General features: G+C 39.1%; 3 protein-coding genes across 3 annotated transcripts; 1 reads left to right on the forward strand and 2 right to left on the reverse strand.

The window, feature by feature from the left end:
* The first annotated feature begins 772 nt into the window (after positions 1–772).
* On the forward strand, positions 773–4,769 carry LOC111232420 (serine protease 23-like). Its single transcript, XM_022759929.1, has 2 exons — positions 773–1,015; positions 2,870–4,769. The coding sequence occupies exon 2, from the start codon at positions 2,887–2,889 to the stop codon at positions 4,039–4,041; it is 1,155 nt and encodes a 384-aa protein (XP_022615650.1). The 5' UTR covers positions 773–1,015; positions 2,870–2,886; the 3' UTR covers positions 4,042–4,769.
* A 618-nt stretch (positions 4,770–5,387) lies between these two features.
* Positions 5,388–13,101, reverse strand: cfl1 (cofilin 1). The gene is made up of 4 exons (XM_022759930.1): positions 12,995–13,101; positions 8,794–9,104; positions 8,630–8,706; positions 5,388–6,413 (listed from the first exon to the last, which is right to left on the reverse strand). The coding sequence occupies exons 1-4, from the start codon at positions 12,995–12,997 to the stop codon at positions 6,301–6,303; spliced, it is 504 nt and encodes a 167-aa protein (XP_022615651.1). The 5' UTR covers positions 12,998–13,101; the 3' UTR covers positions 5,388–6,300.
* A 1,719-nt stretch (positions 13,102–14,820) lies between these two features.
* LOC111232431 (atlastin-3-like) lies at positions 14,821–25,363 on the reverse strand. Its single transcript, XM_022759947.1, has 14 exons — positions 25,236–25,363; positions 23,027–23,249; positions 22,020–22,154; positions 21,131–21,235; positions 20,996–21,046; positions 20,712–20,768; positions 20,521–20,613; positions 20,235–20,373; positions 19,998–20,125; positions 19,861–19,917; positions 19,687–19,758; positions 18,705–18,896; positions 18,264–18,503; positions 14,821–17,212 (listed from the first exon to the last, which is right to left on the reverse strand). Exons 2-14 carry the CDS (start codon positions 23,228–23,230, stop codon positions 17,150–17,152), a joined length of 1,536 nt encoding a protein of 511 aa, XP_022615668.1. The 5' UTR covers positions 23,231–23,249; positions 25,236–25,363; the 3' UTR covers positions 14,821–17,149.
* Positions 25,364–25,771: the final 408 nt, after the last annotated feature.

A 25,771-nucleotide genomic window follows, 5' to 3' on the forward strand; every position in this document is an offset into this window, starting at 1 on the left:
AAAAAACGTCACAGTATAGTAAGGAATAAAAATGGTAAAAAACGACATAGTATAGTAAGGCATAAAAATGGCAAAAAACGTCATAGTATACTAAGGCAAAAAATGTCATAGTATAGTAAGGAATAAAAATGGTAAAAAACGTCACAGTATAGTATGGCAAAAAACGTCATAGTATAGTAAGGCATAAAAATGGCAAAAAAAACATCATTGTATAGTAAGGCATAAAAATGGCAAAAAACGTCATAGTATAGTAAGGCATAAAAATGGCAAAAAAATAAAAATGGCAAAAAACGTCATAGTATAGTTAGGCATAAAAATGGCAAAAAAAACGTCATAGTATAGTATGGCATAAAAATGGCAAAAAACGTCACAGAATATTATGGCAAAAAATTATATAGTATAGTAAGGCATGAAAATGGCAAAAAATGTCGTTGTATAGTTAGGCATAAAGATGTCATAGTATGGTAAGTCATAGAAAAGTCATTATATAGTAACGCATAAAAATTTAATAATATAGCAACGCATAAAAACATCATAGTATAGTAAGGCATAAAAACGGCATAGCATAGTAAGGCATTAGAGTCGCCAGTTAACCTAATATTCATTTTCTTGGATTGCGGGAGGAAACCGGAGAGAACCCATGCAGGCATAAGGAGAGAACATGCAAACTCCAAACAGAAAGACCCCAGGCGGGGCGCTAGGACCGTGAGGCAGAAAGAGAGAGTACTTCTTTCCAGACAAGAAACTCTTAGTTGTGGTTCTCTGTCTGAGCTGGGCGGGTTTCATAGGACGCTCCGGACATTCAGCATCTGGAGCTTTATGTGCACACGCTGTTAAAGAGCTAGCAAGCTTTTTACTTCTGCGGGGCAAGGAGACGGAGAGGAGGGACAAAGTACCTGCCTGTCACCGGAGATCATAATGAAGAAAACCAGGGAAGTTATCCTGAAGGACTTGTCTGATTGGGAGGAAAACTTGATTGGAATGTAAACACGGACCATCGATCTCTAATCAGGAGGTAATATATTAGATTTAGTGGTTTGTTTGGTAATTGTAATTGTACACATTCTTGTATAGAGAGTGTAAAAGTTCCCCCCTTTCCCCTTGCCTGTCTTTACTTTGATGCCAGTTTGTGACTCATCACTACTGTTGCATTCAGAAGTTTTACATATATATATATATATATATATATATATTATTATTATTATTATTTTTATGGGCAGATATAAGCTGATTCAGTCCAAACATTTTGGTCAAATGATGGTCAAAAATTCAATGATGCATGTCTCTATGAGGTTTCCTTACAGTCTCTGGTCTTAAACATCCCCTCAGACAGTTTGTTAGAGGGAGTCCTCCACTTCAGTAGTATGTAGTTTCCCTCTTACATGCTTACAATATCTGTGAAAAGATTTATTTGCCTTAAAATTCTTTCCGCAAAATTGCATCCCAGTGTCCAGGCTCCAAGTTAGTGCTGCAGTCCAAAAAACCATTGCTCTCCCTCCATCTCGCCTCTGGTTATATGTTATTACTTTTGCACAGGGACATCTTCTGGATCATTTTCCTGTGGTTTTCATCAGAATGAGCCTCTGAACCCTTAGGAAGAGCTGTGTTTTTGGTTTAGAGCCTGAAAATTCTGTCTTAAGAATCAAATAATGTGTTTCAACACCAAAACAGGCTCAGAAGATGCACTTATTGCATGGTTTAACATCCCAAAATCACTTAGGTTACATCTCTCATACCACAGCCTGGTTAATAGCAGTTGATATTTTGTCTTTTTTATTGTTTTAAACTACAGGTTTATGTCATAATTTGCCACTCCTTCATCAGCCAATTTACCACTTGAGATCTTCTGTAGCTGGTGTTAACTGTCTGCCACAGCTGTCATGTATCTAACATGTCAACATGGAAGAGAATTTGTACCTTCCCTGCTTACAGAAGCTCCTTTTTGTAACTCTACCTCCTTTGTAGTGTTGTATGAGATGGCACATAGGTGTGTGGACAGGCCCCACCCTGTCTTTTGTTAGGAATAATGCTCTGTTTTGCTGCCATGTCTCAACTTGCTTTTTTTTTTTCACTTTTTACACACCTGCTCTCTTCGTGCCATGAGTGCCTCTGGGTCCACAGCCTTTAAAGGGGATCAAGTATCTCCTTGTTGCTGCTAATCTGCCCTGAAAGCCCCACGTACACTGTGAAGTAGTTAATGTTTGATGGAAAACAACTTCATACCTCTGAGCTTTGACAAATATTTGACTGGAGGGCTTTTATTGTACCCTCCCAACCTCTTATTCACCTATTCAGTCTACTCTAATGCAAAATCTCTATCTTGTGGATCATTTGAAGGAAACAAAATCCTGGTGTTTTTTTTTTTGTGTTTCAAGTAATCACAAACTGTGTGTCTTTTCCCTCTAGACCACTGACCACACAACTTTGTTCTGGCTTTACAGTTATGTCTAAGGCCACTTTGTTTCCTGTATGATTGAACTTTTCCTGTGACTTTTTGTACCAAACACACTTTAAAATGCATGTTTGTTTCCGCCAGACTGAAATCCTATTTTTGTGGTAATCTATATTATAGGAACAAGAGGTTCATTGTTGCCTCACCACACCAGAAGAAACTCAGGCCTGCATTGCAACATTAGATTTTGCAAGCTGACCTCACTTGCATAGGCGCTGTGATTTACAATCAACAATAAACTGTGAGAGAGTCCAGATTTACAAGGGATTAGAGTTTGTGTGCTTGTCAGACAGCTTGTTTGGATATATTTTCCACTGTTGATTTCTTGAAAAACATGTAGGAATTCATGCAATCTCTCAAGGATAAGTTGGTAAGCTGTTCCTCTCACGTGTGTGATTATTTTCTGTGTCGTTGCAGTGTTTTCCGTCACCAGGATGACGCCACATGAGAGCTCCCTCCTGACTCACCTGCTCCTGCTCCTCCAGCTCTTCCTCCCCCTCACCCTGTCCTTTCTGCACCCTCCTCACCCCCCACCGGTCCACGTCCCCACACTAGTACCTCACACACCGAGGCCTCTCACCCGCTCCCACTTCAGCGCTCAGACTCAGCTGGACTTCACCACTCACTGCAACTCCAGTTGCTTTCACAGAGGAGAGCAGGATGAGCAGCTGACTGAGAAACTGGCTTTCGAGACGCTGTACGCTGACGGCTCTCGCACTCTCACTACTGTAGATGTGGAGGGTGAGGATGAGTTTGAGAGTGATGACCGTCTCTTTGCTCACCCTTCACCCAGGAGAGGGCCCAGAGTGAAGCCCAGACACAAGCGTGTGAGGCGGCAGATCTATGGAGCAGACGGCCGTTTTAACATTCAGGGCGACAACTTCCTGTTGGATTACCCTTTCTCCACAGCCGTGCGGATCTCCACCGGCTGCACCGGCGTTCTTGTGTCTCAGCAGCACGTCCTCACAGCTGCCCACTGTGTGCATGACGGGAAGGATTATGTGAAGGGGGCGAGGAAGCTCAGGGTGGGCTTCCTGATCCCTCCATCTATCAATGGCACAAAAGCCAACCTCATTTCGGCCAAGAAGCCTCTGGTCCGCTGGGTGAGGGTGAAACGTACACGTGTACCAAAGGGCTGGATCCAGGGCCCTCAGGAGGTCAGCATGGACTTTGATTATGCCCTGCTGGAGCTGCGGTGGCCTCACCGACGTCCCTTCATGCGTCTCTCTGTGGCTCCCTCCTCTGATGACCTGGCAGGGAATCGCATCCACTTCTCTGGTTTTGATAGCGACAGACCTGGGGAGCTGGTGTACAGATTTTGTCCTGTGGAAGAAGAGTCCAGTGACCTGATATACCAGCACTGTGATGCCCGACCGGGAGCCAGCGGCTCTGGAGTTTATGGAAGAGTATGGGACAACAGTTTAGAGCGCTGGGAAAGGAAGGTCATCGGCATTTTCTCTGGACACCAGTGGCTGGAGATAGATGGAGAGAACCGGGATTACAATGTGGCTGTGCGCATCACTCCTCTGAAGTTTGCTCAAATCTGTTACTGGGTGCACGGTAACCGGCTGGACTGTGTCCAGGACTGAGAGGGATAGGAGTAGGACAAAAGGAGGTTTTGAAAGCAGAGCAAGAAAAACACAAGAAAGCACTGCAAAAATAGAGTGAAACGTCTTTATTTCACTTAAAGAAAGAAGAGTGAAACTGGATTAAATCCATACAAAATATCATCCTTCTGTGGTAGACCAGGAAAGCAGATCTACTCAGTTACTTTCTGATCTAGTTCCCCTTCATCGAGTTATTCCTCTTGTGTGTTTAATTAGCTGTCTGTAATCTCTGAGCCTATTAAACAATCTGCCTGTGAGATCATCACCACGGCATCTTTTAATAAGTTTTTACTCACAGTCAGTGTTTCCACAGTATTAACATAAACCACTTTTTACAAGAGAGAGAAAAAAAAAGGTTTTCCTTGTGTGTGTGGTGTGTGTCAGTAACAGCACATTATTTTCCTACTGTGGATTATCTACTGAGGACATTTTTCTTTCTTTTCATCTTTTCTCTACTTTTTAGGGGAAATGGTTTGGTATTTTGATAGCTCCTCATGGATCATTAAGCTTCATCTGCCACGATCCACATTCTCCTAGATACACAGCTCTAGAGTGCACAGAATAAAGAACTGACAATAGTTAACGGACACCACTGATGCCTAACATTTCAGCAGACAGCTTGCTCTTCACAGTGTGGACTGGAGAGACAGAGTGTTAATTTTATTTTTTAAAAGAATGCTTGATATATTTTAATAAACAGAGATTTATAAGTGCTTGTGTCTTTGTGTCTGGTTTGAGGAGTGGTGTTGGGGTGACCTCCTGTGGTCATAATGATACTGCAGCATCAATGGACCTGAACAGCAGTGATGTGATTCACCTTGGTTTAAACTGAATTTAGAGCTGAATTAATTGATTAGTCAATTGACAAGAAATGAATCTGCAAAAATTTGTCATTTTTTCACCTAAGAATTACCTGGTTCCTGTAAATATTGTCATTTCAGCTACCATGATTGTAAACTGTCCATCTTTGGGCTTTAAACAGTTCATTGGACAAATGAAATGTTCAAATATTTCAACTTGGAATTTAGGACATTTTATAGACCAAACAATGAAAATTATTAATTATAGCCCTAACTGAATTGGATGAGCACATTTGTTATTGAACCATTTGTGAATTAAGGTTCTGAAAATGTAAAAGTTTACAATTAGAACAATCCACCATCACCACCACCGTTATATTTAAATGACAATCTGATGTGTGACAGATGACCAAAACCTGAAATTAAAGAGTATGTCAACAGCTAGTGTTTTTACAAAGCAGAGGTAAAAAAAAAAAAAAAAGTGGGAAAAAAAAAAAAAGTGGGAAAAAAAAAGAGCAGAACAAGTCAGTAGTTTAGTGCTTTTTATTAGAGATAAGGAGACGATACAAAACATCCACCATTCAATATCAGTCTTAACTCTGACCGCCGGTCTTTCATATACACATCGCTCCCCATCAGACCTTCATCATAACACCAATGTTTTTAAATTGAGGAGATCCTGGTTTTAACACGTACAAGGAATGTTCTGTTTACTACATCAAATGCCATAGTTTTCTGACCCAGAACTGGAAATAAAAAGGAATCACTCAAGTTTTGGAATTTGCATGTTCAAGAAGAAAAAACAATGGAATAACAAAACAAAACAAAAAAAAAAAAAAAAAGGAAAAAAAAGAAGAAAAATATATATATTTAACCGTGTTCCCCCAGAGAAAGTTTTGATACATCTTGTGCAATCAAGAGTGAATTAGTTCATACTACACCTAGTCTCAACTACACACACTTACAAAACTTAATTAGAAGTTTGGCAAAAAAAAAAAAAAAAAAATGTAGTTGGAACGATTATTTGTCAGGATTCAGTGGTTGGAAAACTAAAGGTTGTTGCCTGTCCCTTTCTCTGCAATTTTTCAAATGGAACCCAGAAAGAAGAAAATCCTGTCCTTAAGCATGAACAATATGTGTATTTATCATCATCATCCTCCTTCCTCAGTTGTATCTTATGTTTTTCCTTTGTGTGTGTTTTGTTCATATCCTTTATGTTGCTTGAACTGGAATGACAGTCTGAATTTGTGGAATTTCTTTTTTTTTTCTCTGTAACTGTCACTTGACCCCAAACCCACCCACAATATCCCTCCCCAAGAAAGTCCCGCAAATGGTGCTGGTTCTGCTTTTGCCCTTCTCCAAACCACACTGGAATGAACAGCTAAACCCAACAGATGTGTCTGAAAGGCCTCGATCGAAGCCGTAGGAGTGGGGGTAATATTTATATAGGGGATCCTTCCAGGCTGACTACTGATGAGCCACCAAGCTTTTCTGCCAGGGTGTGCCGGTCTTTGAGGTCATCCAAACCGTTCACCTGCCACTCGTGCTTAATACCTGAGAGGGGTGGGGGAGACAAAGACAGCAGTCTGAATTACACACTGATAAGAGTTTTGTCTATATAGACCATCAGGTAAGCTTAAAAAAAAAAAAGAAAAAAAAGTGCATTTTCCAAAATGAGCAAGCCTTTTCAGGTACATGTCTATTGACCAAAATGTTGTTTAATGTTAAATGGCCGATATGGATGAAAATGACAATGTATATCACCATATAGTACATTTTCTGGAAAATCAAGCAAGAGACTATTTATGGATAAAATATTTGGCTCATCCAGCAAATAGTATCTTACGTATAAAGGCACTTAATTCATGTCAATGCAAAATTCCTGTAATGTTTTGTAGAAATGGGAGAATGTTAAATTTTCATTCTTAACACTTTCTGGTGAAGAACAGCATTAGCAGTGAGACAAATGAGAAGCACAAGTGCAGCTTGAAAGCTTGTAGGTCCCACTTGGTCAAAATTAACAATTACTTAATGGGATGTGGCCACTGCCAACAGGCTGACTAGCAGCAAGAGATGTACATGTATAATAGAGACAAACAGTCAAGAAAAATCATTCTGACTACTTTGTAATTTGCAGACATAGGGCCTGATTTACTAAAGCTTTGCGTGCATAAAAACGTGCGCAAACGCGACAGCACGCGCAAACACATTCTGATGCAGATCTACCACCCGGGCGCACCGAGTATTGCGCCTGTCAGTCGGGCAAAATAACATGCGCTATCCATTTTGCGTTTCTGCCTTCATAAATATGCAATATAGGCGTGCCTGCCAGAACGCGATGAACGTGATTTACCAAACCTGAAACTAATTGCGCTGATTATTTTTGCGTCTATATTTAGCACGTTTGAAAGTCAAGTCTTAGGCTACCTGGCACAGCTGTGCGCACAGATGGCTGTGGTCATTGTTGCAAGGAGGCGGCGTAGGCACGACAGGCAACGGAGAGAACGCATCTTTTCTGTTCGTGTCACTCTTTTTGGAATGGCAGAAAAAAAAATAATCGAGACATGTCGGTTATCCGGCGATGCCATTTTGGAGCTTCTCCGTGAAGTAGGAGCTGATTTGGATCCAGTCACAAGGAGGAGTCATGCAGTGCCTGCTATGAAACTCAGAAATGTGCTTGTTTGACTCTTGTACCAGCACCTCCAATTCCGTGGCTTCAAATTTGCTTTTGCGCTTCCGTTGGGTCTGCTCGTTTGCATTCGCCATGGTGAACACCCTTAACTCGCGCAAAGTCCTCATTTAAATAGGGTGGGCTCAATCACTTTTGCACCTGTAGTCAATTGCGCTGTTAATCTAAGTAAATCACCCGCAAGCCCCAAACAGGCAGCGCGTGCAATCTATCCGTGTGCGCATGCAATTTAGCGCTCTTTATTTGGGATCTTAGTAAATCAGGCCCATAATGTTTAGAATGAGATATTATGAGATTAGGATATTTAAAATAAGTTAAAAGAATAAAAATGATTCCCCATTAATACTAATATCTTTCCTAGTAATCATTTAAATTCTTACCAAAAAAAAGTACAAAACGAAACAATAAATAAACTCTACTGAAACATAGGTGGATTAGTTCAGGTTTAGAGTTGTATTGAGCATTTTGAAGTTAATGTATAAGAGCAGAATAACGTTTACGCTACGCTATTAGACTGAGGATGGTTAAGCAAAATGTTATGATTATGCATTTAGTGATTTTAAAAAAAACAGTATTCATTTTTTTGCCCACTTGGGGGCAGAAGAATAAACTGTTTACACAACACAGACATTTACCATCCCATTAGGTTGATATAATAATGGCCTGTTACACGTCCAAGAGATATGAAGCGACATTTAAGTTAATATGAAGCCATTTGTCTAACCACCTGATAAATATGAGTCTCTCATTTTAGCTCAGAGTTGATAAATCTTGAGGAAAATGTCTAGCTCTTTAGCTGCTAAATGCTCTACTATGTTCACAAGCTGGTTTTCAACTTTACCTGCCAGACAATGTACAGTAGATTAATCAGATTTTTCACCTCACTATGAGAGCAGTGAGAGTGAACAAAACAATAAGTGGCAGGGTGTAAAGCCAAAACAATAAGCTGAAAGACGCCTAGATGCTAGTTGAGGGGAAGTGCATAGTCAGGTGTTCATTTTCTGTGGGGTTGTCACTAACCACATTTGACCCAGTGTCAATACAAGGACAATTGATTAGGGCAGCTTTAAGTCTGACTCACCTTCAAATTTCCTCTTGATAGCATCTTTTGAGCTGGCATAGATCATCTTGCTCTTCAAGGGGGCACTATCTGGAGCCCTGTGAGAGGGGAAAAAAATATTAAAGCCAAATGTTGTCTTAATGAAGATCATAAACCCTATAATGTGTGATAATGGCTGCACTCACCAGAAGATGAAGACCAGGTCCTCCTTCTTTGTTTCTTTGGTCTCATAGGTTGCGTCATACAGGGCGTAGCGGCAGTCGTCTGGGGGCAGCATCTTCACAAAGTGCTGGTATGGATCCTGGACTGTGGTTCCCAAGTCACCCAGCAGGATCTCTTTGCCATCATCCAGAACGATGTTCTTGAGGTCTTTGCTCAGACAGAACAGAATGGCCTTCTTCCTCTTCCTCTTCTCATCCTCGTTTGCCTGAGCCTTGCGCACCTTCATGTCATTAAAGACTGCGATAACTTCATCGGTCACTTTCACACCGGAGGCCTGTGGAGAGAACGGTATGTTGACTCAGAGTCCAATATATTCATAGTTTAACATGGCAGCTGCCATTACTGCAAATATAGTAGTAGAGTATACTACCCACCATAACCCTAACAATAAAAAACAAATGTATTTGTAATGACTTTTTGATCTAGTAGAAAATGCATTGCTATAACTTGGAATGCTTTTCCCTATCTTTGGACTAATTTGGGAAATATAATCATGATCCAAGGATAAAATGTTTAAAATGTAAATGAACACTTAATGATGTTAAGTTCCAATGTAGAGTTGAAAGATTGGTTGATTAATCAATAGGTGCTGGTTAATTTTTTTAATCCATTTTGATTATCAATCATTTTAAGTCAAAGTCTTGGCATCAAAAATTCACCAGTTGCAGCTTTTCAAATGTGAGTTAGGGCTACAACTACCGTTTACTTTCATTACTGATTAATCTTCCAATTATGTTTTCAATTAATAGATTCATTGTTTCATCTATAAAATGACAGACTAGAGAAAAATGCCTGTTAAAATTGGTGACCAAGGGGACAGCTTAACATGTATAGTTTTGTCTCGATCAACAGTTCAAAAGATATGTTTTAATATCATGAATGAATAAAAGAATCATATCCTCAATATTTGAGAAGCTAGAGAGTGAATGTGACATTTTCCTTTAAAAAACAAAAAACAAAAAACAAGTATTTAATTATCAAAATAGTTGCCAATTAGTTTTCTCCTGATCAACTTATCTTTCCAGCTCTAATGTTTAACTTTGCTGGTGTTCTTATTCATCCATCTTTGGTTTTTAAACTGTTGGACAAAACAAACACTTCAAATATGGCAACTTGGGCTTTAGGAAATTGTTACAGGTATTTATTGCTATTTTCAGACCATTGATGGACCAAATGATTAATCTAAAAAATAAAAAATAAAAAATCGACAGACTAACTGATAAAGAAAATAACTGGTAGTTGCAGCTCTACTCTACGAAACAAGACAGCACTTGCCATCATTTTCCTACAGGCCAGAAGTGAGGACACGAGTACAGTAAATACAGACATTATGAAAATGAAGAGGGTCTGAGAGGGTGGCATGTGACTATCACACACACAGCAAGAATGCTTCTACAAGGACAACTGATAAAAAGGTTTGAAACCAAAAAGGTGTGGCCGTGACAAGCTGTTGGTCATGGTGTTAAAAATTGTGTAATGCAATCTGAAAATTATTAACTGCCAGCACAGTTGGTGCAAATGAAATCAACAATGATGATTCAGTCACTACAGCCTTTTAATTCCATTTATTATGTATGAGATCAGACAGTAAGAGTACCAAAGGAAAGAAATAAAAAATATGTGCCTAGTGTCACTTGCTCAAAGTCCATCTGTCACTGGGGCAGGACCAGTAGGTATAAAACATTATATGAGTTCTCTCTGCAAGCAGAGGGAGAAGCCATGTATCTCTGCCATAAAGATGACCATGTGGGTGAGGGTGTGGTCCGGAATTAAGCGTTTCAGAGCAGGGTTCAGTCACAGACAATGGCGCTTCTGTTGAAATATAGAATACAAGTCACATCGCCAAGTCACAGCTGCTCCATAAACTCACTCAGTCAGGTCTTCTGACTCTGTTTAAGGCAATCCATCACAGGAAAATGCAGTCTCATGAGAAGATGGAAGAAAACTGCTACCTACCAGCAATGTGTCAATGGAAAAAAGACAACAATGAAAAGGAAATAATGGGGCAGGAAAGACGGAAAGGGAACCCAACTGCCAAGCAGAACGGGCACAGTCTGTTTGCTCAGGGAGTAAAAGGCCTGTGTGAGATAACAGTGACTTTTAGAATAATAATTAACCAGCAAACAATCTTTAATCACGTCCTTAATCCACCCATCAATAGAATAAGCATTATACTCTTATTTTTCATGTTCCTTGCTTTTTCCAAAAATATTTACCAAGCTAACAAATATCAATATTCTTTCCATACTTGACACGATACATTTGTCTCACTGCTGTCTTATGGCCATATACTTTGTATTTCTCTTTTTTTTGTACCCAAACATGATTTACAACTGTTGAGTCAATCAAGTTCTTTTATGTTTCCACTTCTTTGCTTTGCCACAATTTGCCATGGGATTGTTATATTTTGTTTATTTATAAAGGCAGGCTACTATCACCATGGTGACCACTAAGCTCTCACCTCATCTAATATGAACCATGGATACTTTTCTTTACAGACGTCAACGTTAAAGTGGCTCAATACAAATCTAGTCACAGTCCAAGTCTTTAATTCCCTTACACGGAGGAACAGTTAAGATTATAGGCCTCACAAGCTATTATCATAAGGGGCATTTTCACTACCAACCACAGGCCTAACGCCTTTGTATTCAAACTCTTAAAAAAACACTGGATAGGGAAAGGGGAACTGTTCAGCAGGCAGATTTAGTTGATGTCAGGTTGTTAATGGTGCAGACTCAGCAATGAAAGACAATAGACATCACTGCTGGATGTTTAAAAAAAACTTGATGTAGAAGTTATACTACGGATATATGATCATATGAGTTAATTTTACGTGTTGTTTTAATGCCAAAAATAACGCATATTCTGCCATATCCGGTATCTCTATGCTTCACTTGTGTATGATGACTGTGTTTCAATGAATTGAGATATCCGGTAAATATTTCCTCTTGGTACTGTGCAGTAGTCTAATCGCGTGACGGGCGTTCAGGGTGTATAAACGGCTGTACAAATTAGATGCGCAACTAAAAAGATGCGCAGCACCGACCACGAAGATCCAGAGACAGCGGCCCGCTAGCTTTAGCTAACGAATCCAACACTGCCAAACGGGCGTTACATAATGGTGATAATTCTGTCATATTTGTCGCTACATGTGCGCAGATACATGGCAAAATTATCACAGTGCAAATGACAGTAAATGATATCCGAGTGCAGATCCATTATAATACGGCACCAAACAAAATGGTCTTTGCACCAAATTCAGGGTGGGGCCATGAATGCAGCACACGCACATGTGTACGCTAGCTTGCTATATAAGGCAAAACTCTGCTCAAACCGATTGTTCGTCTGTCAATTCACACATTTACTGCCACAACGCAACTCGACCATAAACCTACATTTTGCTAATTTAGTATCACTATGGGCTAAAACTTACTCGACTTAAAGCACGCAGTCAACCACAGTCTAAAATGCTGTTAGCGAGGAAGCCGCGTACAGACAAAGAACCAGGAAATCACAGCTAGCGCCAGCCATAATGGGTGTCATTTTCTGTCTTTGCTAACGTAGCTAGTTCAGCTAACAATACCATTAGCTAGACGGCCCCGAGTCGCTGCTGCACCTGCCAGCGTCGCTCCTCCGTGGAAGGACCGACGAGCTCAGGTGAAATAACAGAAACATGATGCAGTTCAAACACTGGACCCGCGTCATGACAACGATCTAACGCAGGCAGGGCCTTTTGTAAAGCGGCTTTATGTCGGTGAAACACGGACAGATGAACGAAATGGCGCCAGTTGTTTGGGATCGTCAGTCGTTTATCTGGCCTCTTATCACAATATTGAGAAAAAAATACCGCACTGTACATTCGCTGAATGTGAGGCGTATGACCTGCGGCTTCGTCGAGCTCTCTGAAAGCATTACTAGCTTTCCAGCTTCTCGCACAGCGGAGAGGCTCACCACCTAGCCCCGGTGCTAGCAGCTTCTCCTGCGGCACAGATATGTCTTGCTATGTTTGATGCTAAAACCAATACCGTAATCCACAAAATAACATAAATTGACAATGAAGCTCCCTATATATTGAAATCAAGTACATGAGACGCAGTGGAACCAGCGAGAAGACATAAAGTGCGATTAAAAAAAAAAAAAAAAAAAAAAAGGCGTTAAACCTACCATTGCTGTGGATTAGACTTGTCAGCGTCTGGGTAGAAACTGAATGGACTGTGATGGTCAACTGCCGCTCGCGCTCACACACTGGATACGCAACGTGAACGCGCCTATAGGCGCGATCCTGCTAGAGCAAGGTACACGAGCGGGAGCGCCCATTTGCAAATCACGAGCATCGGGATGTTTTTATTTGCTTGTTGGTGTTTACAGTTGATTAATGCTTTTAATCTGTGAATGTAATCTAATTAATAATTAGCTTCAGAACAGTGTTTTAAATACACAGATTAAACAGGTAATACAAATAATTTTCCGAGGTAGATCTTAACATATTATTGACCACTGTTAAACGTCACACCAATTGCCACCAGTTTGAGGGGATTAGTATTTCACTCATAATTTATTTGTCTTTTTTACTTCTTATTTTCCCAGTGATATTGGCAGTATTTATTATTTTATTGTTACAGTATGTGTTGAGAAATCAAACATACTAAACGAGTAGCGGAGAGCATTATGGGAATATATGTTTGTGTAATAGCTATTTGACTAAACCTACAAATCCCTGGTGATATCAGATATACTATATTATAAAAGTATTTAACAGTGCTTTAGTGCTTGATGTACAATGGAATTACGAACATTATGGTTGAAGCTATATTCTTTTTTTATTGTAACCTATTTTAAAAACAGGATAAATATATATATATATCCAATAGGCTATGTATGTGGGTTTCATTGTGAACAGTGTTGTAATTTGAGAATCGGTTCAAATACGTTCTATTAATTATTACACCAGTGGCGTGAGGAGTGATTAATAAGTAAAGCGGGTGTGCTGCTGCTTTGACCGACATTCAGAAGCCTGCTCTGCGCAAAGCAGTTTCGGGGTGGGAGGAAATTCTCCGCCATTCATCCCCGCCCTCCCTGCCTCCTCCTCTCCCCCCTGCCCTCCGTGCGGTTCTTGTTCAACTCACTTCCAAATATGGAAGTGAACGGCAAGCGGCGGCGGCGGCCAGTGCACGCGCCTCGCTCCCAGCGCAAGGAGGGGTCGGGCCGCGACGCTGATCACCATATAAGGAAACAAGGGACACGAAATTCGCTATAGCAGATTTTTAAACGGCAACGCATCGAGAGAGAGAGGAGAGAGAAGACACAGAGAGGTCTGTGAGGATGAGAGGCAGCGGTGCTTCAGGCGGTGGGAGGAGAGGAGCGGGACCAGAACGACACATCAAGCGGGGAGCTGAATCCACACATTTCTACAGAGGATAACATGACGCTTTAATAGACACACCTGAGGTCGATTCATACCAAGGCAGAGCTGTTTATTTCATTATTTTATTTTATTGTCTGGAGGACACCTAAAGCCTCTTGCACCACAATCCATTGTCACAACCCTACATTTAGTCTATAGATGTATAACATGTCATGCCAGTCTGCAATCACATAGAAAAATATGTTGTATGTATGTATGAACTAACATTACTGTCTACAACATGTGAGAAATCTTATACTGAAAAGTAACCAGCTTCCAAGTAAAGGTAGTGGTGTTAAAAGTACAATTTTGTGGCTGCACATTTACACTGAAAGACAATCTCTAAATGAAATGGAAGACTGACATAATTCGTATTTTTGGAAAATGAATGATGGTTTTGATCACTGCTTTCTCACACAAAGTGTCTCTAGTGGTGAACCTGCTGGTGATTCTGTGTGATTCCAGACCTCAAAAAAGCCTATGTCCTCCTCTAGTTTAACACAACCTTTATATGACTTAAAGTTTCATCCCTGGTGCCACTTTATGTAAGTAAAAACAGTTGAATGAATAGATTGAAAGGATGCACTGACAGTTTCAAGCGTTTATTCTTTATAAAACAGCATTTCTCAAGTCAAGGCCACCATACCCCTGCAAGAGATGATTACAATAGCCGTTGCTCCAATATAGCATGCATTTATTTACTTTTGGAATGAACACTGTGCAAAAAGCACCAAAGAGAGAGAAGGGTAAGTGCAATAGCATGTGCTTGTAAAACATCTTGAAGTTTCCTTCTCTTGTGGAAAAGGGACATGGAATGTGCAAAATGATGGTCAAAAACCATGGACTGAGAATTTCCAAGTCTCTCATCCTCCACATTTGTATGGTCACTTTTGGCCCTTTATTCTTCTATAGTAACATGGAATTACCGAGTGATTAAAGCACTGTCAATCAGCTTTTGTCTCCACTCTGTATTCGAGCACAGAAAATATATTAGCTGTTGAAGATCACTATGTAGAATAGCATGACAGTCAACAGGATTCTACTTTTGGTCTCAGATCACACAATCGTGTGGGATTTTCAAAGACCTGTTTAACAATACTAAATATTTGCCATTCCACTTCTCTAATCCAATGTTTCTGAAAGAACCTGCATTTTATCATATTCAGAGATGTAGGGCATGGTTGCAAATAATCAGAGTCCTTTAATCCAATACCTGATTCATTCTGAGTTGGCCTGAGATGCCCTGCTTGGCCCCACAATGGAAAAATAAAACCTAATAAATCCACTGTGTACTCCACCTTTTTAATTCTCTCTATGGCTGATTTTTGAAAAATACCTTTGATTGATTGGTTAAATGGCTGCATGTAAACAAGCCCCTAGGAAACAAGTTGGTACAAATTTGTCATTTTTCCTTTCCTTAATATTATTTAATTTTCCTATCAGTCATTTGAAGCAAAGTTTTGACCCCAGCATTCAATGCTTTCAGGCTGGACTGATCACCATGTATAATCACTATTTTACCGAAAACAAGTTTTACTCTGACAAAGTTTTAACTGTGAAAAAGTTGTAATATCCCTTTTGCTTGAAGCAAGATCAACAATGTGAACTTTATATACTGCATCAGTAGTGTTGCTCACATACTAGTGTTTTTGCACAGGTTGCTAAAAAAATTACATCAGAAAATAATTTCTCAGATGCGAACATACTAACATGACAGCATGTTAGGGATTTTTGACAACAACCAAATTTGAAAATAATCCATCCAAGTGCTGTATACTTTTTGAAAACTGAGGTGCGGGTACAAAAAGCATAGGGGGAAAGGCGCACAGTCCCATTTACTGTAGGGCTCTACTGCTTGTTTCTTTCATATTTTGGTCTATTTGAATATTCTGCTTGTTATTTGTTCCATATGTGTTCGGCAATTGCAATGATTGAGAATTTTTTTTTTTGGCATTTCTAAACTTTTAATAAAACTCTTGTTTACAGGCTATATTTTAGCTTATATTTACTGATGTCTGAAGTGACAAGGCCAAAGTATAATTCCAACACAAGTGGTCTCTTTGGCTGACTGGTTGCTAGTTTTATTATGTTGGTCGGTCAACACCTTTAAGTATTACAAAAATCTCTTATCTTTGGAGTTGGAAAGTTTTGCAGAATATAAGTTCCTATATATAATTTATCTCAAAGAATCTATTATATAGTATCAAAATCTACAAAGTCTAACATGTTTCTGTCAAGGAATAAATGGCAAAGCACTTGAAACAACTGAACTCCCATTACATGCAGCTTCCAAAATCTGCTGGGCTAAATACAAAGTGCGTATCCTCTTCTTTCAATGTAGGTAATGCTAGTTTATATCAAATATAAAGCAAATCTACAAACTTAATGGAATGTTTAAGGCCAATAAGTAAAAAAAATATAGTGACAAAGAAATATGTATAAATGTATAAGCTTTAAAGCCATTTTTAAAGATATACTGCAAAAGCTTTGTTTGAAAAGCACCTGACTACCCCTGTCTGAACAATATACAGCCACATAAGATGTATTTAGCTGAGATAGAAAAAAAGTGTTTTTTTTGTTTAAAAGTAAACATTGACTTGTCCATTTAGACCAAATGTAAAATTGTAAAATGATGGCAGTATCAATTTTTGAAGTATGGATGAGAGGAACTGGGATGGTTTAATTCCCTTCCTCAATGAATCCAGTCACCTTTATATAAGTCTGGACTTTCATAGGCAGAGTAACGTGCATAATAAGAGATGCTGGTGAATTGGCATCATATTTGTACCTTGAGCCAATGTGGTTTAGCTGCACGTTTGTTCCAGTGAGTGGCATGATAAGGCTTTAGTGCTGACTGTGTGCTTGTGTTGTGTGCTGGTTGCATTGCATCGAGATTATGAAGGTTCAGAGGTCCTCTAACTGGATTTCTTCTTGTCACCAGTGCTTGTCCCTCTCGACTTGTTCAACACAACAGTGGCCTGAAAACACAAAAAAAAGAGAATTTGTTTGACTGCGTGTTGCGTGAAGTGCATGTTGCAACATTTGCTGACTTCAGTTTTTTTATGTTGTGGTTAATTAATTGAATCCTTGCACTCTCATCTGTCATGTTTTTAACCCTGCCAGGGTGTGGTAAATCAATCCAAACCACATATCTGGTTTTGTGTAAGTAATGAACCAGCCGCTAAGGGCTGTTAGGGCTCTTAGACTCTCTGTTGATGATCCAACTCATACATTAATAATTTTGTGTGTTTTATCTAATCAAAGCTCAATCAAAAAAAAAAAAACACTAACACACAATTCATTGACTAGATGTTATGTGAAAGGGAATTGTTAAATTCATTTCGAAATGGAAGTTAGAGCATCTATATTTTCAGCAATGTAATGTATTTTTACATAACACAGAACATTTTTCTGGCAGCCTTCAAATGTGGGAACATCTACAGGCACAAGGCAAAACCACGTTTGAACTCGATGGCTCCTCCTACAGAATGGTACCGACCGGAGTAGCGGATGAAGGCCCATGTCAGCATGGCCACCATGACCACGCCCAGAGTACGTGTTTGAACTAGTTACCTGCCCAAATGTGTGGTGCATCAAGGGACTCAGATTGTGAACAAATAAGTTCATGGTTAACCTGTGATTTCAGGTAGCTATATGACTATTGGCATTTTTCTCTTGACACCAAATTCATTATTGACAAAAGATCAGATATGACCTGATCTAAGCCCAGGAACATTCTTCAGCTGTTTATAGAGTGCTGCAGGGATGATATATTTTGTAGGCCAACCTGGAAGTTAGCATCACACCATATGCTGTTTTTGTTGACCAGTTTTTGGCAGGTGTGTCAAACACTAGATTTCTTTTATTCTATGATTGTTGAATTGTGTTTGTTCTTCTTTCAAACATAATAGCACCCTCTAGTGGCTTTAATGTGTGCATGCATTGAAACAAATTTTACTGCAATGTCAAACTGAAAGCTGTGACACCCATACAGATAGAAAGACATCAGCTGACAAAAACTGGCCTCACCTGCTCCAGGACAACACCTGCAGCCTGGTCGATGGCTCCTCCTACAGAATGGTACCGACCAGAGTAGCGGATGAAGGCCCATGTCAGCATGGCCACCATGACCACGCCCAGAGTACAGTCACACACCAAGGCGAAGGTAGATAGGCCAACAAAGAGCAACACGCCTGACAGAACGTAGAGGAGGCACACCAGGACAAACAGCACTGCAGGTGTCCGGAAGGCGCTGAAGAGATTTTTTGACTTTTACAACAAAGAGAAAAAAGATGATGGTTAGGAACAATCCTGACATCATGTCATTGCAAAAAACACCCATGTGTATCAAGTACTTGTGTTTAAGATTCAGATGTTTAACTCTTAACCTTTAATAATTAAATATTATAAAGAAAATTGTAAATTAAATAGACGCAGTTTAAATGTTATGTTTTCAGAATAGTCCTTTACCTCATTGTGCTTGCTGAAAGACTGCCACATTTCCTCCAGCTCCTTTTCCAGCTGTGCTTGGTAACGATCACAAAACTCCTGTCCACCCATCTTCTTTGTGGACGAGAAGGCATGGAGAGCCTCTCGGAAGTAAAATTGATGCTTTTCCTCCAGAGAGTCAGGAGACACATAAGGCAGGTCTCCCCCACACACCTTAGAAAAGAAAAACAAAGAGAAAAGAGGGTTAAAGCAGGGAACACACATTATGACTTATGATGTGATTAGGATGTGGTGACTGATCGGACCAAGATGTACTAGGGTCTGTTGACAGTTTTGGCAGATAACATCATATAGCGTGATATAGAAAGATTCTAATCTCAGATCTTCAAATGAAGTTGCTGCAAGTTGTTCTCAAAAAGTTTTTTTTTTTTTTTTTTTTAAAACATGTTTGAGTTAGAGTTGAGTTTGATTTGTGTGTTGCCTGAGGAAGACATACTGATAAATAGGCAAAAGAAAAAGAATGGCAAGCAAATATGTTTGTGATGTGTACTAGACAACTGAAATGGAGGATCCCACCCAAACTCCCAAATTTTTTTTCCTCCTCTTTTTGGCCTTTTCAGCTCAAATGTCACAGCATATAAAAATGCAAATTGCTGGTTGCTGTCCATATTTCTTTTGGTTCAAGAACATTTGGTGTTATCGTGGAATTTACAGGGTTGTCCATCACCAGATCATTACTGATCTGTCATTCAGTGTGGTGTCTAGTATATTTACTCAGTTGAAAGATTTATGCCCGCTCCTGACAGACAAAAAAAATCTGGTGGAGACAATGTTTATGTGGTTTGTCCCAAGCTTTGAGAAAGAAAGATTGTACTCATTCCTTGTTAACATATTATGTTAAGATAATCCATCAATTCTATATTGATTAAAGAAGAAACAAACACATGCTTATGATGAGTAAAGAGTGTCTGATGCATCGTCTTTCACATCCAAGTGAACTCACCTTCTCCATGTTCTTGTAATACTGATCTTTGGCTGTTGCCACAGCTGCCAGGTTGTTGGCCTCTGCTGTAGCCTAGTGAGACAAACAGGGATATGTTAAATCAATCAATATTACTCCAGCTCCTAGTTGACAGCTTGAGCAGCTTGTTCACATTTATGTTAATCCTACACATACCATGAGCATAGTCTTTGGCTGTGGCAAGTCTTCTCCCTGGTAAATCTTGATGTAAGCCTGGTATGACAAAAATGAAACAATGTCAGATATAATGTAAAAAAAACTGATCAAAGGTCAGCAGGACTGACTGATTATACCTTGAAGAACTCAAGCAGGCCCATGCAGGTGACTTTGTTTCCATTTATTTCTTTCTCAGCCAGACGATCTGGATGCAGCAGTTTAGGAATCAGACTCGCCAGCTGTTCTTTGAAATCTGGGGCCACATCTGACACAGTAAATATAACAACAGTCAGAACAACACTCAGTGTATTTGACATTCTGCTAAATACCAAGCTTAAACAAAGTACAACGGCATGGAAAACGGGGGATTTTACCACTAAGTTGTCCCTGAAATGCAGGGCTGGTGGCAACCTTCAACCCAGGGTGTGGTAACAAGAAGCAGGAAATTTTGGTGAAGCATGAATGGATGTGCTCCCTCACTGTTTGCAGCTCCTCGTGTTGGGCCTCCTTAACCTTTGAAAAACAATACATAGCAAGATGAAATCCCAAACTCCGAACACAGAATTTAAGATAACTGTATGTGCAGTTCTTTATTTGTATTTAGCTGAAGTCCAAGTATATTAATCATACTCTGTCATATCAATAAGGCATCAGTGGTACCTGTAACCGTTTATCGAGGAATTCATTCCCTCCTTTAAACCCGTAGGTGTATTCATAGGGAAAGCTCCAATCCCTGATCAGAAACATCAAAGACTGTAGGAGGAATGGAGAGATGTTAAATAAAAAATTATGAAACAGAGAAACAAAAACAATCAGATACATGCCCATCATCAGCAAAAGGTTTCTCCTACCTGGAAGGGTTTCTGAAAGATTTCATCCATAGCAAGACGACCATACTCCGTGAACAGCTGTGAGGAGGAGGCAACCATTTTGCAAAATTAATAACGAGATGCAAAAATCCCCCCCAAAAAGCTTTAAGATCTTTATATTTCACATCATGTGTCTTAAAAATTAAGAGTAAATCATATGGCTGAAAATAAACGTACTCCTAGGTGGAAATTTTCAAACATTATTCACTAGCACATCAAAATACCTGCAGACATCATCACGTTAACTCTTGCTAATGTAAACAGACCTGTAGCTGCTGCAGATCGTCCTCTTGAATGTTCTGTGACAGATTGTAGATCTACAAAATAGAAACTAATTAAGGATACAGTACAAGAATATTGAGAACATGTTTAATCAGTGACAATCAGAGGAGACCAGTCACCTGCATTGAGCTGGTCATGGTGCTGAGGGCAAAGATGGTGGCACAGTCCTTCACGGTGGACTGATTATCAAATGCTCCTTGAGTGTCCATCAACACCACAGCCACCTACAGCAGCAGAGAGACAAAACATGCAACATGATGCCTTTGGTTTCAATATGAATGTTATACTCCTTTTTCTGTCTTTTTAACAGCTGTTTTTTAATAGGATATATCCTTCAGATTACAAACAATTAAAAAGTGAAAGAACAGGGTAAATTACAGGACTAATTATGGCTTATGTAGAGCTACAAATAGTGTATGGCAGTGTTACTACTACTACTTCTTCAACTGTAGCAAGAACAAACTATTCTCTTGAATAGGGTAGAACTAACGATTGTTTTCATTGTAAATCATTTTTCCAATTTATCAATTAATTGTTAAGTGTATAAAATATCAGAAAAATAATAGATACTAAAAACTATAGATAATAAAAACTTTGGATGAATTTCCTGGAACCCAAGGTAAAATCATCAAATTACTTGGAATAATCCAAAACAGATTAAATCTACAGTAACAAAAACAAAAAAAAGCAAATCCTCACATTTAAGAAGCTAGATCCAGAGAATGTTTGGCATTTTTTTGCTTGATCAAAACCTTAAATATAATTAATCAATTTTTCAAAATTATTGTTGATTAATATTCTGTGAAAATTCAAAGGGTAAAAATGTTAATAAGAGAATAGCAGCTGTATGCTGAAGGGAAAAAATTGTTAATGGTCTCATCAGGAACTTTTATAGAAATGTAATGATATAATCAACTATTAAATTCTTTTTCAGTAAAGAGTGCTTTGTCTGTTGACACACATAATACACAATACATAAATAAATAATTAAATAAAACGTTGGAGTACCTCTGTACCATCACTCTTTTCGACGAGGAAAACTTCACTCCACAGCTGGATGCCCGTTGTCTCTGGTTCCGAACCACCTCTCCAAGAAAATCCAGTCAGCGGCTCATCATCCTGACCCAGCCAGTCTTCATCCCCCTGCAGAGCACAAATTACACCTTCAAAACTTGTCAGGGGCAGGCTGAGTGTTTTCAGTGAAACTCAAGTGTATGTACATCTTGAGGCTTATTCAAATTTCATGTATTGTCATGTACTTCCAAGAATACAGCAGCAGCAGCAGCAGCAGGCATTTTACGCTGAACTGTAAATGGAAATTCCCATTGTTCTACATATTTTACAACACAAAAATATACATAATCCAGTGTAGACCTGTCAGGTCAGAATGATCTCCTCTGTTAGTTCTTTTATTTCACTGCATTTTTTAGTTGACAGAAAAATTAATGAGGTATCCCAAGTTCAGCCATTTCAGGAAAGATAACAGAGTTAAAATCGATGAGATTTATCAATTAGCAAAACACAGCAAATGTAATGCTAAGATTAAAGTTAGTTTAGAGTGAAGTTAGTTAAGAGGGCTTTCACACAGCCTCCACCCCTTAACAAAAGGTAATGATTCTTTCTCTTAATTCTCTGTTCAGTAAACTGGCTAGTTCACATGTTAAATCAGGGATGGCTATTCACGTTGTATGACTGCTTCACGCCAACCATGCACTATTAATCTTCCAGGTTCCTTTAACACAAGAGGGGGAATTAGTCAGTATCACCTGCCGTGACTTCCCCTAATCTCTTCTTATAATAGAATGTTATTCTTTAAATCATAACTCTATTAACAAAACAGTTGCAGATTAATTATCTGTTGATTAACTGGCTCATTTAAGCTCTAGTCATACATACATACATACATAACATTTCAGCATTAATTTTCGGTTTTGGCCTCTTGAGTAAGGTAGACAGATATAATGTATGGAGAAGTGAGACAAAGATCGTGTTACTGTTAAGATCATGAGACTCACCTTTCTGTACATGTAACGGAGCATGAAATCAAGCAGGAAGCTCTTTCCCTTTCTGAAGGCTCCAGCCACTGAAAGCACCACCACATGTTTGTCTCGGACCTCAGGAGCCAACAGAACCTTAGCCAAAGCCTCCGTGTTCAACTCAAAGGAGTGATCCTCCTTACACACTGTGACAATCTGAACTGCGCCTGGTTCACCCCTCATCCTTCAGAGGTAATAGTCGCTGTGGAAATCAAACACAAAAACACCAGGTTGATATTAGTACTGGGGCAATTTTAGAGTTGTAACTAATTTATTTGTACTACTTGGTTTATCTGTGGATTCATTATGTAGTCAATAACTGACTAAAGTGACAATTAAAAGTCCCCAAACAAATACTAATTTACAATGATAGAAAAGTAAAGTAGTAATAGTAGTAATAGTGAATCCTTGACATTTCGTCTTGATAAATCACTAACAATTAATTGGTTATAAAATTAAAAGAAAAAGTTCAGCACTAAATGATTCCCCTAAACGTCCCTTCTAGTCTGCAATAGAGAATTATTCAATTCAAATTTTGCCAATCGCTTAAATACTTACTGATATTTACCAAACACAACAAAGGTGCTTGCTTTTCTGTATTTAAAGTTATCATACAAAGTTTTGTTATTACATTATAAGAACTTTTTCTTCTTTCATTTTTTGTGTTAGCTGGTCACGAGCTATTTGAAGACATAATAGAGTTATTAATTATTAAACTAATGAAAAATATTAATTCTGATCAACTGTGACACATGGAATTAGGGTTGCAACTAAAAATGATTTTCATTATTGATTACTATGCCAATAATGTTCTTGATTAATTGTTTTGTCTATAAAATGTCAGAAAGAAATTCCTGTTACAATTTCCCACAGCACAAGGTGACGCCTTCAGATGTCTTGTTTTGTCTGACCAACAGTCCAAAACTGAAAGATATACAGTTTACAATCATATAGGGCAAAGAAAATAATCAAATCCTCACATTTGAGATGGTGTAATCAGCAAATGTTTGGCATTGTTTTTGCCTTTTTTGAATGACTGAAATGATAGTTTGATACTCACAATAGTTAATTAGTTTTCTGTTGAGCAACTAACTGTTGCAGTTTGGCATGAAATGTGTCTTTTTTTGCTGATCACCAGAATGGAAATCATCTAACAAAAAATTTGGTCAAAAGAAAACTATGGAAAAATAATCAGTAAATTAATCAATAATGACAACAGCCATTAGTTGTAAGCCTTAAGGCCTTAAGGAAAGATCACTCCGCTGAACCATGGAACTGATTTTCTTTCCAGCTTCACTAAGATACATTATTTGGGTGATAATTACAGTGAAGTCTGTTTACCCACTTGCTTAAATACAATTTCTGTAGGCCTGTGCATACTGAACAATCAGACATGCACTGATCCTTCCATGAGAAACAATATTTAGCTCTGTGTAAAGCTGACTGTGGGATGCTCTTATGGGTGTCATGCTGCTTTGCCTCCAGCAAATAGATTCTGAATGCTCTCTGATACCCTGCTCATCTTAGCTGTTTCAAAGGACTTCATTGTTGCTGCTGTCTGAGGAGGATGCCCTCTCCCGTGATGAGTAACACAGTGAGTTGCTTTCATAACAGCTTAAGTGTGATTATAATACATAAATCTCTCTCTCTCCTCTCAGTAAAAACTCAACACCTCAGAGGTGTGGCTTTCAGGAAGGTAGCGTACCAAGCATTTTTCTGCCGTGAGTGTCAAAGACCTGGTTGAGCAGCTATGACAGCAAACCAAACTTTTTAATCTGCCTGCACTTTGTTATGAACAAGTACCGCAAGAGATAAACTAGACTCTACAGTACCTACACTACCATAATTTACATCAATGGGTCTTAGCAGCAGCCACCTATCGCTGCATCGGTGTTGGCTACGATGGCAGCACTGGTACCAGGACAGCTAATCTAAGTAGCTCTCTAACGCATTGTATTGATGTATTTGAAAAGCTAAAAAGCTAACTTCGACAGCTAAAGCCCATAACTATTGACATTCACAACTTAATAGCTAACAGCCTTGTATGTCCGCATGTACTCAAATAAAAACAGTAAAAAAAAAACCCAAATATGTATACGTCGTTAGCTGCAGAAGATGATTATCCCCGAATAAACTTGAAAATAGCTTCTCTCGTTGTGTTAGCTGCTGTTTCACAATGTAATTTTACCTGTTGTGTCTTCAAACGGCTTCAACACAATCTCATGAGAGTTGACAAACGACTGAAACCTAACTTTTATACACTGGCATGAAAACAACCGTGAGAACTTTTTTCCTACACGAAACTCATACACTTCCGTTTTCAGCCCGCGCAGTGCCTTCAGGGAAATGTAGTTTCATTGGGATTCCTTCTGGTACTTAAGCCTATCTATGAACTACGTTACCCGGTGTTCCAAATATAGTGCGTCATAGCTGTGGGAGATGTGGTTTTTGATGTGAACTTACGAATGCGGAACTACCGACCAGGTAATGTAAAACAGGAGTTTTGCGTATACAAATCATATCTGAGAGATTTCCGCGGATGAAATCCGTAGCTTAGCAACATGTTTTTGTTTGTGGACATTCATGTAAATATCTAGCAGATTGTACTCGATCCTATAGACTGTGAATGTTACGCCATCTAATGGTGAAATTCACATAAACAGCAACAACATTCAGTGGGCTGAAAAACCTACATGCAAGACACCTAGACTGTTTGCATCTGTT

This window comes from Seriola dumerili, unplaced genomic scaffold (genome assembly GCF_002260705.1).
Source record: "Seriola dumerili isolate Sdu_G_001 unplaced genomic scaffold, Sdu_1.0 BDQW01000331.1, whole genome shotgun sequence".
Lineage (NCBI taxonomy): Eukaryota > Metazoa > Chordata > Actinopteri > Carangiformes > Carangidae > Seriola > Seriola dumerili.

Bases quoted from the DNA above. Each gene is read 5' to 3' on its own strand.
- LOC111232431 (XM_022759947.1), bottom strand. From the start codon at position 23,230: ATGAGGGGTGAACCAGGCGCAGTTCAGATTGTCACAGTGTGTAAGGAG. The intron at 20,126-20,234 runs GTAAAATCCCCC...TTACTGTGTCAG, and splicing joins ATTTCAGGGACAACTTAGTG to ATGTGGCCCCAGATTTCAAA. The intron at 17,213-18,263 runs GTGAGGCCAGTT...TTGTGTTTTCAG, and splicing joins CAGGTGTTGTCCTGGAGCAG to GCCACTGTTGTGTTGAACAA.
- cfl1 (XM_022759930.1), bottom strand. The intron at 8,707-8,793 runs GTGAGTGCAGCC...CCCCTCTCACAG, and splicing joins GACCTGGTCTTCATCTTCTG to GGCTCCAGATAGTGCCCCCT. The intron at 6,414-8,629 runs GTGAGTCAGACT...CACCCCTCTCAG, and splicing joins TATCAAGAGGAAATTTGAAG to GTATTAAGCACGAGTGGCAG.
- LOC111232420 (XM_022759929.1), top strand. From the start codon at position 2,887: ATGACGCCACATGAGAGCTCCCTCCTGACTCACCTGCTCCTGCTCCTC.